Source organism: Petaurus breviceps, unplaced genomic scaffold, assembly GCF_028583685.1.
Source record: "Petaurus breviceps papuanus isolate PSGF00001 unplaced genomic scaffold, PetGlider_PUasm1.0 90879, whole genome shotgun sequence".
In the NCBI taxonomy this organism is placed as follows: domain Eukaryota; kingdom Metazoa; phylum Chordata; class Mammalia; order Diprotodontia; family Petauridae; genus Petaurus; species Petaurus breviceps.
This window is the reverse complement of record NW_027187368.1, coordinates 12,288,415-12,304,138: the sequence shown is the minus strand read 5'-3', so window position 1 is coordinate 12,304,138 and position 15,724 is coordinate 12,288,415. Positions and strand designations below refer to the sequence as shown.

The 15,724-nt window shown below is 39.6% G+C and overlaps 1 protein-coding gene and 1 long non-coding RNA gene across 5 annotated transcripts in view; one reads left to right on the top strand and one right to left on the bottom strand.

The window, feature by feature from the left end:
- The window catches only part of LOC138150421 (uncharacterized), a 118,796-nt gene that overhangs the window by 10,076 nt on the left and 92,996 nt on the right, over positions 1-15,724 (top strand). The window lies entirely within an intron of this gene.
- LOC138150417 (sodium-dependent lysophosphatidylcholine symporter 1-like) overlaps positions 5,759-15,724 on the bottom strand; it is a 50,354-nt gene continuing 40,388 nt past the window's right edge. For all 3 annotated transcript variants that reach the window (XM_069073854.1, XM_069073853.1, XM_069073852.1), the window contains one exon: positions 5,759-12,368. In XM_069073854.1, coding sequence (XP_068929955.1) covers positions 12,332-12,368 — 37 coding nt within the window. In that variant the 3' untranslated portion in view covers positions 5,759-12,331. The remainder of the gene's footprint in view (positions 12,369-15,724) is intronic.

Here is a 15,724-nt window from a genome sequence, read left to right as displayed (position 1 = left end):
TCAATGGGGTTTTCCTTAAAATGATAAGTAGCATCTATTTAAAACCATCAGCAAGCATTATATGTAATGGGGATGAGCTAGAAGCATTTCCAATAAGATCTGTGGTGAAACTAGAATGTCTATTATCACTATTGTTATTCAATATTGTACTAGAAATGTTAGCTTTAGCTATAAGAGAAGGAAAAGAAATTGAAGGAATTAGAATAGGCAATGCAGAAACAAAACTATATAACTATTTGCAGATGATATGATGGTATACTTAGGGAATCCTAGAGAATCAACTAAAAAACTACTTGAAATAATGAACAACTTTAGAAAAATTGCAGGATATAAAATAAACACATATAAATCATTGACATTTCTATATGTTTCCAACAAAGTCCATCCTCAAGAGATAGAAAGAGAAATTCTATTTAAAGTAACTTTGGATGGGGCGGCCAAGTGGCGCAGTGAGTAAGAGCACCGGTGTTGGGAGACCCGGTATCGGTTCCAGCCTCAGATACTTAGCACCCACACAAAATAACTGGCCTTGATCAAGTTACTTAACCCCAATTGCTTTAAAAAAATAAAGTATCTGTGGACAATATAAAATATTTGGGAGTTTACCTGCCAAGACAAACTCAGAAACTAAGTGAACACAATTACAAAACACTTTTCACACAAATAAAGTCAGATCTAAATAATTGGAAAACTATCAGTTGCTCATTGATAGGTCAAGCTAATATAAAAATGACAATTCTACCTAAATTAATTTACTTATTTAGTGCCATACCAATCAAACTACCAAAGCATTATTTTATCGAGGTAGAAAAAATAATAAAATTAATTTGGAAGAACAAAAGGTCCAGAATATCAAGAGAATTAATGAAAAGAAATGCAAAGGAAGGTGGCCCAGTCATACCAGATATAAAACTGTATTATAAAGCAGCAATCATCAAAATTGTGTGGTACTGGCTAAGAAATAGAATGGTGTATCAGTGGAATAGGTCAGGTACACAAGAAACAGTAATCAATGACTATAGTAATCTACTATTTGATAAACCGAAAGACTCCATCTTCTGGGATAAGAACTTGCTATTTGACAAAAACTGCTGGGAAAAGAGTATGACAGAAACTAGGCATAGACCAACATCTTACACTGTATACCAAGATAAAGTCAAAAAGGGCATACAATTTAGACATAAACACATAAACTGTAAGCAAATTAGGAGAGCAAGAAATAGTTTACCTGTTAGATCTATGGAGAAGGGAAGAATTTATGACCAAATAAGAGAAAACATTATGAAATGCAAAATGGATAATTTTGATTACATTAAATTAAAAAGTTTTTGCACAAACAAAGTTAATGTAACCAAGATTAAAAGGGAGGCAGAAAGCTGGGAAATAATTTTTACAGCTAGTGTCTCTGATAAAGGCCTCATTTCTAAAATATATAGAGAGTTACATTTATAAGAGCACAAGTCATTCCCCAGTTGATAAGTGGTCAAAGGCTATGAACAGGCAGTTTTCAGATGGAGAAATTAAAGCTATCTATTGTCATGTGAAAAAATGCTCTAAATCACTATTGATTAGAGAAATGCAAATTAAACAGCTCTGAGGTACCACATCACACCTATCAAATTGACTAACATGATAAAACAGGAATGATAAATTTTGGAGGTGTCGGAAAATTGGAACACTAATTCATTGTTGGTGGAGTTACAAACTATCCAAACCACTCTGGAGAATGATTTGGAATTAAGTTGAAAAGGCTATAAAACTGTGCATACCCTTTGGTCTAGCAATACCACTACTAGGTCTGTATCCCAAAGAGATCATAAAAAAGGGAAAGGGACCCACATGTACAAAACTATTTAGAGCAGTTCTTTTTGTGGAGGCAAAGAATTGGAAACTGAGGGGATGCCCATCAATTGGGGAATGGCTGAAGAAGTTGTGGTATATGAATGTAATGGAATACTACTATTCCATAAGAAATGGTAAATAAGCAGACTTCAGAAAAATCTGGAAAAACTTGCATGAACTGAGGCTGAATGAAGTGAGCAGAACATTGTACACAGTAGCAGCAACATTGTATGATGACCAACTTCATTAGACTTAGTTCTTCTGAGCAATGCAATGATCTAAGAAAATTCCAAAAGACTCATGATGAAAATGCTGTCTACATCCAGAGAAATAACTATGGAGTCTGAATATAGATTGAAGCATGCTATTTTCTTTTTGTGTGTGTGATTATTTTTTGCTTTTTCTTTCTCGTGGTTTTTCCCTTTTGTTTTGATTTTTCTTTCACAACATAAATAATGTGGAAATATGTTTAATATGATCATACATGTATAGCCTGTATCAGATTACATGCCATGTTAGGGAGAGGGGAGTGGAGGGAGGGGGAAAATTTTAGAACTCAAAATCTTATAAAAGTAAATGCTGAAAACTAAAAATAAATAAATTAAATTTTTTTTTAAGTTAAAGTAGTCCAAGATAGTAAAATCTACATTTCTCATCTGGACTAATACTTTGAATTTTTATGAAGAAAAAATTGTGTTGGTGCAATAGCCCATGATAGTTGGGAAAGAATTGGGATGGGTTGGGGAGGGCAGTCTTAACTAAGCCCCTAATATGATACTAGGGCTTGAAAGTGGATCCAGGTGTACTTCAGGTCTTCAAGATAAAAGTCTGTTAGCATATTATATTTTGATAGGCATAGCTATCTAGCAGAAACTGAAAACAAGTTCTTTCTATTTTATTTTAGTGGTCAATGGGTAGGAACTCACCAACCTGAAAATGTGGCTTGGTTCCCAGTCCCAAAAATCAGACGACATCCTGTGCTGCTGATTACTTTCTCAATGGATGACAGCAGTTTCAGAGAATGGGTCCTGATGTGACTGTAAATACCAGCTGTAATGCCAATCACAGCAGCACACCTGAGGACTGCTGCTGAGAATAATTTTAAGTGTCTAATTGCATAGTACAATGAACTCTCTATTCAGAACTAAACTTTGTTTAATAAAGTAAAGCATAACATTCATAGCAACATCCTTAAGCAAAACATATCATTCAATATGTTTATATATTGTATATTGTATATATGTGCATATGTGTGTATGTGTATATATATATCATAACACTCATGTCATATAGCACATAGCATATATTATTGTATTCAATAGCCTTCCCCAAAATACTTGTTTATACAATCAGGGGGTCCCAGGCTAGGGTCTTCCTTATCACAACATATTATGCAGCATATATCATTGCATCCTCAAAATCAGGGGGTCCCAGGCTAGGGTCTTCCCTAGCACAACACATCCTTAAGGGGTAGCAAATTACCATCCACCCCTAGGTCACTGTAAGAACAATCTCCTTAATACCAAGTGTCCAAGTAAAGTCCTCTTTCATCTTAACTTGAGGTTGTCTTCCAAGTCCCGTGGCTCTTCCTCTGTGGGCTAAGTGCTCCCAACAATTGCCTGGATTCACACACAGGCAGCTCTCTGCTCCTGCTCCATGTCTCAGCTCATGGAGATTGTTCCACTCCAAGCTCTCCCTGCTCCTGTGCCATAGTAGGCTAGGGGGGAGGGGAGGGGAGGAGAGGGGATGACTCCTACCCACACCTTCTGCCTCTGGGAAAACAAAGATCAACAGAGCAACAACAATACTGACACACATCACTAACACTGTCATTTCAATTCGCCTCTAAAGTCTAGAGGCTCTGTATTAACACCTCAGTTCACTTTAATGGCTCTCAAAAGGGGCTTAAGCTAAGCTTCCTTCTCATGGGCAGGTCTCTGCCCCACAGACCTCATAGCTCTATTCACTTTCAAAGTTTAGAGGCTCCCTCAGTAAGTCTCTGCCATCAGAGTTCTTCTCCCAGCTCTTAGAGGTCTCTTCTTCTAATTTTCTTCTTCTCAACACTGACTTGCCCTCTCAATGCTGGCTCCCTTAATGTCTACTTTCTCAACACTGGCTCTCTATATACATTTCTACTTAGCATCTGATTGGCTAGAGCCCATATGTACATATCTGATTGGTTAGAGCCCACTTGCATATGTCTGTTTGGCTCAGCACATAGGTATGTAAGACCGAGGCTGGGAAACTGATAACTAAATAACACAAACAGCAAAAAACCCAACTTTGCTTGCTGTTACACCAGTCCAGTGTACATTCTACAGACCAGAACATACTATCCAAGATGTTTTTGTCATCTCAGACCTTCTGGCCACTCACTCTGGTAAACTAAAACTCATTCTCAGTCCACTCAGATAACTTAGCAGGTCTCTCTGAAAACAAATGCAATGTATTCATTGTATAGGCAAACTCCTTCTCTCTGGATCTCAATTTTATCTTCTGGAAAATCAAAGGGCAGAACTAGAGTCTTAGCAAAGAGCAGGCTCAATGACTTCAGTTAGCCAAACAATCTAGCTAAAAAAGGCTAGCTCAGTTCTGCCTCTGATTACCATATGACCTTGGGAAAGTCACTTAACCTCTTGAAGCTTGTGTTCTCATTTGTAAAATAAAGGGACCAGGGTTAAATAATTTTTAAGGTCCAGCCTAGCTATTTACTCTATGTATGACTTATGAACTAATGATCTAAGGAAGCCAAGAATCTCAGTCTTGCTTTATACACATACACACACACACACACACATATATACACATACATATATATATATATATAAATTATATATATATATATATATATATATATATATATATATATACATATATATATACCCCCTGTTCCAAAGCTATGAATATGACATAGTGGAAAGGTTATTGACAGGAGTCAAGAGGACCTATGTTCAGATCTCAGGTTCTCCATTTCCTGTTTGTCCTTAGGCCTCAGTTTCCTTATATATAAAATGAAGAATGTTGGACTAGGGCAGACCTATGATTTAGAAAAATCACTTTGGCATCTGAGTGGAAGATGGATTAAAATGGAGAGAGATGAGACTGGGAGACCAATATGAGAGCTAATTCAGTAACTCAGGTGAGAGGTGATGAGCACTTGAAATGAGGTGGTGACTATGTCAGCTGACAGCAGGAAATGTGGGAGAGATGTGAAAGTAAAACAATAAGATCTGGCAACAGATTGGCTGTGTGGGGTGAATGGGGAGTTGAGAATGAAACTGAGGCTTTAAACCTGGGTCTTTGGGAGGCTAATAAAAAGAACATTCAGAAGAGTTTGGTAAGGTCTGTTTCAGTTCCAATCTACAATCCTCTGACTTGTTTCTTCCAGCATTTGCATAGGCCCAATTTTTCATCCATTTGATTAAAATTAGATATTGCCTGATTCCCTTGTTCCGATCAGCCAAGTCATTTGTCCACTATTGATTGGCTGCTGTGATGGAGCTTCATTGAGTCACTCCTTGGTCCTATGAGTAGCTTTTGTGTGGATCTGTGCTACTTGGAAGCTCTATTAAAAACCCAGGACCACGATTGGCTCTTGGGTCACCTCAGCCAGGACCATGTGTTCCAAATGGTGCTTAGCCATCTCCTGGCTGCTGAATGCTTCAATTATATTAATTCTGCTATGCATTCCAGAATTTAGGATTTCTGGGACTTGAGGGTGATTGTGTGGCTGATTAGCACATGTTCCTGCCTTGCATTTTTCCCTTAATAAGCCACTTGATTTGACCAGTAAGTGGTGAGTGTGGGTGGTTTGTTTTTTGGCTCTATTCTGACAGCGAAAGGGAATCAGCAGGCAAATGAAATGAATCAACAGTATGACTAGGCAGGCAAAAAAATACTAATGGAGATTTTAGGCTGCATTCATGGACGTTTATTGTTCAGTGAAAGGGAGGTGACGATACTGTATGCTATAATCTGCCCTGAACAGATTGAAATCTGGAGTATATTGTGTTCAGTTCTTGGTGCCATGTTTTAGGAGGGACATTGACAAGCCAGAATGCAGTTGAAAGAGGATCAATGACCTTGTGACCCTATCATGAGTATTGGGTTCTCATAGGAGATTTGATGGAGAAAGGTATCAATCCATGACTGGTATCAAAACATATTTATTCTCCACACTTTACAAAGCCATTGTTTTGCAATTCAGAAATTAAGGTACAAAATTAGCAATGTCACGGTTTAATCCAACATTAACAGAAATAAGACAGGATTAGCTAAACTTTCATTCAGATCAGACAAACTATGTTGTCTACAGATTGCAATTTGGGGAAGTCACATGCTGTGCTCAATAGCACCAAGTGAGACAAAAATGTTAATCTTGCAGTGTTTGGGAGGCCTCTTTCTAACTTGGAAAGATGCAGAGAGAACTCCCTAAAACAATATGAACCATTCCCTTGCCATGGGCAAGTCTGGCACAGGAAAGCAGCTTGTGTTTAAGTGATGCTTGCAGAATTATAAAAGCATGTTGTGTTTGGCGTGCACTAGAGAACCTGGAAGATGTACAGGTAAGCTAGATGGGGTTTGGGGGCACAACTCATAAGCTTTCCACTTGATGCATACAATACTGGCATGGCAGCTCCCACAAGAAGAGATGGAACATGCTTGTGGTAACTCAGGTCATGTTTCTCCTTCATTTAAGGCCCAGCTCTGGTGCCACTTCCTTTATGTAGCCTTCTTTGATCCTCTGAGCTGGATCCTTTCTTCCTCAAAGTAGAGAATTCTTTTTCATGGTGCTATTTTGATCAGTTTCTGTTTTATATTATAATTTATCTGTGTACTTGTCTGCAAAGGAAGTGTGGCTCATTGGCTTAGGATATAGAATTTGGAATTTTTAAAACTTGGGTGGTGCAGTGAATAGACCACTGGCACTGGAGTCAGGAAGACCCGAATTCTGGTCTGGCCTCAGACACTTAACACAAAACTAACCATGTGACCTTGGGCAAGTCACTTAACCCCAATTGTCCCACCTTCCCCCTCCAAAAAGCAAAATCTAAAAAAAAACAACCAAATTTGTGGTTTTAAACTTTGCTCTATTACTATCTGTATATTTTAAACTTCTGTGCTTTGGGTTTTTAAACTTTACTGTCACTATCTGTGTATTTCAAACTTCTGTGCTGCAGTCTCCTTGTCTATAAATTAAGTGGATAGTGATAGTAGATTTAATGATCTCCAGGTTTCCTTTTAGTTGTAACATTCTAAATTTTACTTTTTCCCCTATCCTGGAGAGGGAAGAACTATTGTCCTAAAAACAATCCAAATTATTCCTTGACTAAATGTCTAGGAGTAGAGACAAAAGGAATAGTTTGGAAGTTAGCAGATCTTTGTTCTTATTTTTAGATATGTCATTTACTGACTGTGTGTCTTTGATCAAGTCATTTCTGTCCTCTGGATTTGTTTTTCTTTCTGAAAAATGAAGGAACTGGATGAGGTGGTCTCTAATTCCTTCTAGCTCTGAAATATGTTGGGGATACAGACCCAGTTATCTAGTGGACTAGTAAGTTATGAATGTACATTTTAATGAATGGGGGAAGATCTAGGAAATGAAAGTTTTAGAGTTTCAGACCTGTGAGGTCGGAGTGAGAGGATAAAATGCATGTAATTCTCAATTATTCACAAGATTGGAAGAGAAAAGTGGTATGAATAATCCAAAAGTTAGAAGAAATCTTGGTCATAAGATCTATAGCTGGAAAGAGTTGTAGAGATTGCTTAATCTAAGTCCTCACTTTTACAGATGAAGAAGCTGGGACCCAGGTTCAGTAATATTAATAGCTAGATAAAGCAATTGAAAGTTTGCAAAGAGCTTTACAAAGATTATTTCATTTTATCCTCACAACAATTCTGAGGTTTGGGTGTTATTATTATCCTCATTTTACAGTTAAGGAAACTGAGGTAAACAGAGTTTAGTGGCTTGCCCAGTTACACAGCTAGTAAATATCTGAGGTCACATTTGAACTCAGGTCTTCCTGATTTCAGGTCCAGTGCTCTGCACTATGGCGCCATCTAGCTACCCAAGGTCAAAGAAGTAGGGTATAGCAAATCCAAGATTTAACCAAGGTCTTCTGACTCTGAATCCAGCATTCTTTCTATGTAGGAAGAACGTAATTAAACATTAGAGGAGTGGAAACCCAGGGAAAAAAAGATATACTTGAAGAACCATTTGCCAGGAATCTCAAGAGAAGGTTGTGTCTTTCAAATAATCTGAGAGTGGAAATGTTTTGAATCCTGCAACCAAGAACCTCAACTATGACACACATTATAACTTCCCAATTTCCACAGCTTTGCTCATGTCATCTGTCCTCTGCACCACCTAATTCCTAGTAATTCGATCTTTTCAAGGAAGCCTTCTCCCTAGCTGGAAGTAATATTGGCACATTCTATTGTTCTTTTAAAACCATTATATTATGGCTGGTAGTATAATTACTCAGTAAATATTCCTAGAAATACTCATAGAATGTTAGAGCTTAGAAGGGACCTTGGAATATAGGAAAAACAGGCTAAAACTGGAAGAGACCTTAGAACACAGAATACTGGATCTGGAAGGGATTTCTGTGGGCCCCAGTTTTCTTCTCTATGAAATGAAGGGGCTGGATTAAATGATTATTAAGTTTTAAATCCCATAATCCTTTGACTTTAGAATATAGCTTGTAAGAGCTAGAAAGACTCTTGTAATTTAAATTCATTTCATGTATTTTTTTAATGGAGCTGGAAAGTACCTTAGAAAATATAGGATCTCAGAACTGGAAAAGGTCCTAGAACAGAAAACATAGAGGGATAGAGCTTAGAGACCATCTAGTCTAATCCCTTTATTTTACAGATTTTATTCCCCTTTTAGTAGACTGTAGATTCAGTAATAGAAGGGACTATGTCTTATTCATCTTCACATACCTGACAATTCCCAGTATATAGGTGCTTACTCAGATTAAGTGCTCCATAAATATTTGTCAAATGATTGAATTTGATTTTGGATGACATTATGATTTTTAGGAATACACATTTATTTTGCAAATATCTGGAAGAGTTAAATGTCCAAAAAGCAACAACTTATACCAGTGTTGCTATAAGCATGGAGGGTCTAATAATGGTCAGGAATATGCCAATGGGCAGGACTATACTCCTTAGTGGCAGGGGGCCAAACAAGGATTAAAGGCTGCTCACAGAATCTACAAAATGGATAATTAAGGACTGATCTTTTTAAAATAAATCCTTTTAAGAGAAATACAAGTGATCTCCTAAGGTTGATCACCTAGTGGAAAGGGCACTGAACTGAACTGGTTTAGCCATTGGCTAGTTGTGTGACCATGGGTAAATTATTCCTCTTTTCTGGGCCTCCTCAATCCTTAGCTTAGATTAAATCATCTCTAACATCTCTTTCAGTATTAATACTTAATGTTCTAAGGTTCCTTCTAGCTCAAATGTCCTGTGAGTCTGAGCTAATGTAGATGACTTTTGAGGTCCCTTGCAGATTTTATGATTCTATGAAATGTTTGCAGAAAAGAAACCAAGAATTAAATAGTTAAAATACAGAACAGCAAAAAGGCAGTTTGGAAGTTGACAGATTTGGGGGCACAAGGACCAGAGAAGGCAATAGCTATTCATGCATGGTGATCCTCAGGCTATATAAAACTAGAACCAGAAAGAACCTCATGTATTTCAAGTTTTGAAGAAAGAGAGATAGACTGGCAGTAAAGCAAGATGGAAATAACAAATGAAATGAGACTTTTGAGGGGACTTGATTAGAGGGGAACCTGTGCCTGGGAGGGGCTGAACTCTATAGGTATGGAGTACTATCGTTTGTCTTTGAAAGCCCTCACTGCACTCTAAACAGCCAGTTGAATGTGATACTGTTGATAAGCAGTTATTGAAGAGGGCAAGAAAAGAACCAGAAAAGTCTTCCCAAAACCAAAGCCACAAAGAAAAAGTCCTTTAAATAATGAAATTCATCTGGAGGAACAAAAAGTCAGGGATCTCAAGGAAAACAATGAAAAGAAAAAGTGGGACGGAAGGGAGACCAGCAGAACCAGATCTTAAACTATATTAAAAGCAGTTATTATCAAAGCTATTTGGTACTAGCCAAGAAAAAACGAGGTCTAGACCAACATGTCACACTTTATACTAAGATAAGCCCCAAAGGGATACATGACCCAGACATACAGGATACCATCCTAAACAGATTTGAAAAGCAAGGAATTAATTACTTTTCAGTATCTTTCAGATCTATGGATACAGGAAGAATTCAGGACCAAATGAGGGATAGAGAAGAACAGAGATGATAACATAAAATTAAAAAGTTTTTGTACAAACAGAACTGATGCACCTAAAATTATAAGGGAAGTAGGTAATTGGGGGGGGTGTAAAATCTTTGTAGCAAGTTTTTCAGATAAGGATCTCTTATAAGATTGGGTCTGGTGGTCTTGAGACCACAATTACAGTCTCCCTTTAAGGGAGGCTGTAGATTATAGAATTTATGCTTTGAGACCATTGTTATAAGATTATGTCCAATGATTTTGAGGCCATCATGATGGTCTCCCCTTAAGAGAGGCTATAAGCTTTTAAAACATGCTTATGGAGAAATACTGACAACAACAACAAAAAAACACTCATACTTGTGTGCCCCAAATAATATTGTCTACCATGAGCTTGTTTTTTTCTCCTTTATAACAAACCCCAAAATATTTTGCCCTGACCTCTGATATACATATTGACCAGTTCTAGGGAGGGAGGGAGGCACCCAAAATCAGAGTATAAGAACCCCATTCTCAGAAGAGCACTTTGTAATAACCCTCCCCTCCAGCAGGAGCATACCTTCACACTGGAGCTCCCCCTTCCTGCTGAAGGGACCTATGTCTTTGTGATCCCCAATGCAGCACCACCCTTATTTGAGATATTCTAAATGTTAGTGTGTATGTCTTTGAAAGACTGAAGAGTTTTGATCAACATAAGGATCAACCAGAGGTCCAAGGGACTGATAATAAAGTATGTACCCACCTCCTAATACAGAGGTGATAGACTCAGTGTACATGTGTGTGTGTGTATATACATACACACACATACATACACACATATATGTATTATATATGTATATTAATGAGGCTAATGTGGAAATTTGTTTTGCTTGACTATACATTTTTGTTCCAAGGGATTTCTTTTTCTTTTCCAGTGGGAGGGAGAAAAAATAGTTTTACTAACTGAAAAAAAAAATTAAAATAAAACAAAACAAATGTTAAAAAGAAAAAGAAGAAAAGGCCCTGTAGTCCTTTGGGAAATGGGGATGGAAGTAACCAGCATTAAATATTAGGAGCTCATTATTTAGAATGCCCCAGGAATTTTGCCACAGCTTTTCAATGGGATAGAGGGACAGCTGAATTCAGTGGAAACAACTTGTTTAGTTGTTTCAGTTATGTCTGACTCTTTGTGACCCCATTTGGGGTTTTCTTGGCAAAGATAATGGAGGGGTTTGCCATTTTCTTCTCCAGCTCATTTTACAGATGAAGAAACTGAGGCAAACAGGGTGAAGAGACTTGCCCAGAGTCACACAGCCAGTAAGTGTCTGAGGTCAGATTTGAACATATGAAGATGAGTCTTCCTGACTCCAGGCCCAGCAACTGTATCCACTATGCCAACTAGCTGCTCCATTTTATAGATGAGGATCCCTATTTTACAGATGAAGAAACTGGGGCAAACAGAAGTTAAGTGGAGGAGCACAAGGCTTAAAGACAGAGGACCCTTGTTTTAATCCTAGTTCTGTTACTTGCTGTGTAACTGGGCAAATCTTCTTACCCCTCTGAACCTCAGGTTCCTTTGATGTCCCCAATCTTTAAGAACTATATAAAGGCGGATCTTTTTAGAAGAGGTTGGGCTTACACATCTAGTCCTGTCAAAAAGGTAAGCATTCTGGAAGGCTTTGATCGTCACGGGCCTCCTGGAAACAGGGCTAAAACCATGCTTGTACTCCGCTGTCTGCAACCTCTTTTATGTCAATATATTCTGAGGCCCCCAGTGAGGTTGAGATGCAAGGAGAAACAATGCCGTGTCCTGGAAAGAACATGAGACTGGGGAGTCAGACCTGGGTGCTAGTCCCGCCTGTGGGGCTTTGGATAAATCACTTGTTCTCTCTGGGCCTCAGTTCCTTCCTCCATACATGAGAAGTTACATGGATAATCTCTAAGGTTCTTTCTAGGACTGACAGCATATGTTGCTGAGGTCATGTTTTCAAGCAGGAAGGATGCAAGGAGATATCCTGGAGTTCCTGTGAGTATATTCTTCCCCTCTGGGTTTGGCACGTATCCTCAAATGACTGACACAGCTTGATGGCTGACTAAACAGGAACCTTCCTGCTGCAAGGAAAAGGCCCCACTAGATGTTTATCGTTCCTCCAGCTGTAGCACCATCTTCATGATCATGAAAAGTGGAACTTAGGCTCCTTCTGGAATTAGCTCCTGGGATCACGATTGCAGGCTAATGGGTCCCTGGAGGAAGAACAAGAGTTTCCAGGAGGAGGTTAGAAGCAAATGCCATTTGAAGCAGCCATCATAGCTGGTCCTGGGGGGGTTAACCAGAGAGCCCCTTCCTTCCCTAGAACTGGACTCTGTTCTCTGGCCCCAGGACACTGTGACTTTAAACTCAGGCTCCTGACCTCTCATCTCCATTTTCTGCCCTGTTATAACTCTCAACCCCTGGGTATTCCTTAAAGCTGCCAAGCATTGCTGAAGAAAATATCAATGAATATACTATAAAGTTGTGTTATCCAACTTCAACTGGACCCTCACTGCTCCATGGCAAACCTTTTACCTGTCTTTTATTGATTCTTTTTCATATCCCCCAGAGCAGTTATTTCAAACCTTCTCCTTTCTCTTCAAGTCTCTGAGCCTATTCTCCCTATCACTAGCTGCCCTCAGAGAATGATTTGGCCTCATGCTTTACTTAGAAGATTGAGGCTATCCCACATTATTATCCCCCTCCAAACCCTTCCATTCTCCTCATCTTCAATGTCCTCACTAATCCTGTCCTTCTTCCTTCCAGTCTCAATGGAAAAAATCCCCCCCTCCTTATTAAAGCTAAAACTATACATTCAAACATGCTGTAAAGTTACACGCTCCATCCCATTCTGCTTTGAAATCTTCCTCTGTCAGTTACTTTTACCCTAAGTCATGCATCTTTAGTATTGCCCTCTTTACTGGCCTTCCTCTTCCCAAGCTACAAACATGCTTGCTTGGGTCTCCTCTTTGTTGTTGTCGTTCAGTTGTATCTGACTCTTCATGACCCCATTTGGGGTTTTCTTGGCAAAGATACTAGAGTGGTTTGCCATTTTCTTATCCAGCTCATTTTACAGATGAGGAAACTGAGGCAAGCAAGGTGAAGTGACTTGCCTAGGGTCACATAGCTAGTGAGTGTTTGAGGCTGGATTGAACTCATGAAGATGAATCTTCCTGACTCCAGGCCTGGAGCTCTGTGCTCTATGGCACCACCTAGCTGGGTTGCCTCTAGCCTTAAACAATGCCTTCCCTTATCTTGTTACCCTTTTATTTTTATTTATTTATTTATTTGCTTTTTGGAGGGAGGAAGGTAGGGCATTTGGGGTTAAGTGACTTGCCCAAAGTCACATGACTAGTTGTGTGTGTGTGTGTGTGTGTGTGTGTGTGAGGCCGCATTTGAACTCAGGTCCTCCTGAATTCAGAGCCAGTTCTCTATTCACTGCACTACCTAGCCACCCCAATTTTTTTTTTACTATTCAACTTGGATGCCAGTTCAATGAAGGCTTTCTATGACATCCTTGTTCTCTCTCTCCACTGCAATGGAACCTTGTAAGGGTTATGGGATTTAAAGATCTTCCATGCCTCATTGGACTTGCTGACGTAGCAGGAAGGGGAGGAGCAAGAGGAAGCGGAAGCCAAACTAGAGTTCCTGCGGTGGCTGGTGGTGGTGGCAACGGCGGCGGCAGCAGCAGCAGAGGCAGCAGCAGCGCAAAGCCCTTTTTGAGTTAGCCAGAATTTCTGCTAAGGACTCCTGCTGAGGACTGCCAGGGGCCGGAGCTGCTGGGAGCGCGCTTCCCGGATGCTGGGTGGTTGCTGTGAGTGGGGAGAGGAAGATCTTTGCCTGAGGTAGCCTGTTCTGTTTTAAAGGCTTGAAAATGTGGGTGCTTTCTACTTTATCTACCTGTGCCAATGTCATAACTACTCTGATGGCTTTCACTTTCTGGTTTTGGGACTCAGTCTTTTGGTATCTTAATAAATTTTCTAGTTTATTCCCCCATATGGCAAGCATGATGTATTTTGTGATGGATAATTATATCAGCATATCTGTAATCTCCATAAGCATTGTGAATATGGCATTGCTGATACATTTGGCGACCAGGATGGGATCACAAAATGTCAGGCCTCTATTTGGAAGCAGTGGGGCTTTAGAGGGAGAAATGGCTATTCTAGGATGGGAGGATTTGCCTTCTTCCTCTCTAGCCAGAGAATGGGCTAAAAGCACAGGGCCCTATGAAAACTGGGAACCAAGGCTAAAAGAGGGAGAACCTGGAGATTTGGAAAGATGTTTGAAAGCAATACCCATAGAACCAGGCAAAGAACTGGCAGGAGTGTGCAGGAGAGGCTGGGTGCTGCTAACAAGTTATCGCCTTATGTGTAAAAGTAGGGATAAGCTGCTGAAGGAAAGAGCTCAGATGGCTAGGGAGTCAGCTGGTTTGCCTGAGGATTCTTCTGTGTCACAGCACTCAGAAGACAAAACTGGAGGGACTCATGTGGTCCAGGAGCAAGCTACTGTTCATGTAGCTAAAAGGAAGCAAAAAACTAGCAGAAGGAATGTGCATGCAGCTTTTGTACAGGTTGGGCAGAGTTGCCCTGACAGCTTCCAGGAGAATGTGTGTGAGGAGAATGGAGCAAGGTTAGATGAGGAGTCCTCTAATGTAGAAGCTCTCCCCATACGAAGAAGAAGACAGGAGAACCCCCGAGGCAAAACAGAGTCCAGGGAGATAATTGAGGATTTCACTCAACAGGAGATCACTGATATATTGAGTAGATTTACCCAAAGAATGGGGGAGTCTTTAGTGTCTTGGATAGTAAGAATCACTGATGAAGGTGCCGGAGGAATAACACTGGACAATGAGGACTGTTTAAAATTCTTAAGTATCAGTCAGAATCCTTTTGTACACCAGGTTTTTAGGGATCACCATATACAAGGAGGAAATAACAAAACTAATCTTCTAGCTTTAGCTGCAGAAGGATGCAAAAAGCAATATTCAACTGAATCTATGTGGCCTAGGGGAGACAGACCCTGGTACTCAGAGACTGTATGAGAAAACTAAAGGAGGAGGTAATGAAAACTGCTATCTTGATTGGAGATGCAAATGCATATTATGATACCCCCCTAGGAGTTCCTCATAGAAATATCATAGTGAAGACGGCTCCTCCTACATATAAGCACCTAATTCTGACTCTATTAATTGGAGAAATAGGGCACCCTCTTTCAGAGGTGCTGGATAAGATTTCATAATTAAGCGATTTAGGGGAATGGGAAAAAGACAAATTGCCTCGAGAGAGAAGAGTAAACAGCCAGAGGATTCAGAGAGAAAATAGACCCACAAGAAGGGAACTGTTTACTGCTCTTTTAAGAGCTGGGGTGGACTTTAGAAGAATAGATGGTATTCCAACTGAAGAGCTGCATAAGCTGTGACAAGAAGGGGTACTTAGCATTAGAATGAACAGGGAAGCAGGAACCACCCCTGCAGGTATTTCTGAATCTGAATCTTTGTATCCAAGTTTGCCCCACCTTCAGGGGGAATAGGAGATAGGCCAAGCCCCAGCCCAGATAAAAGAAATAT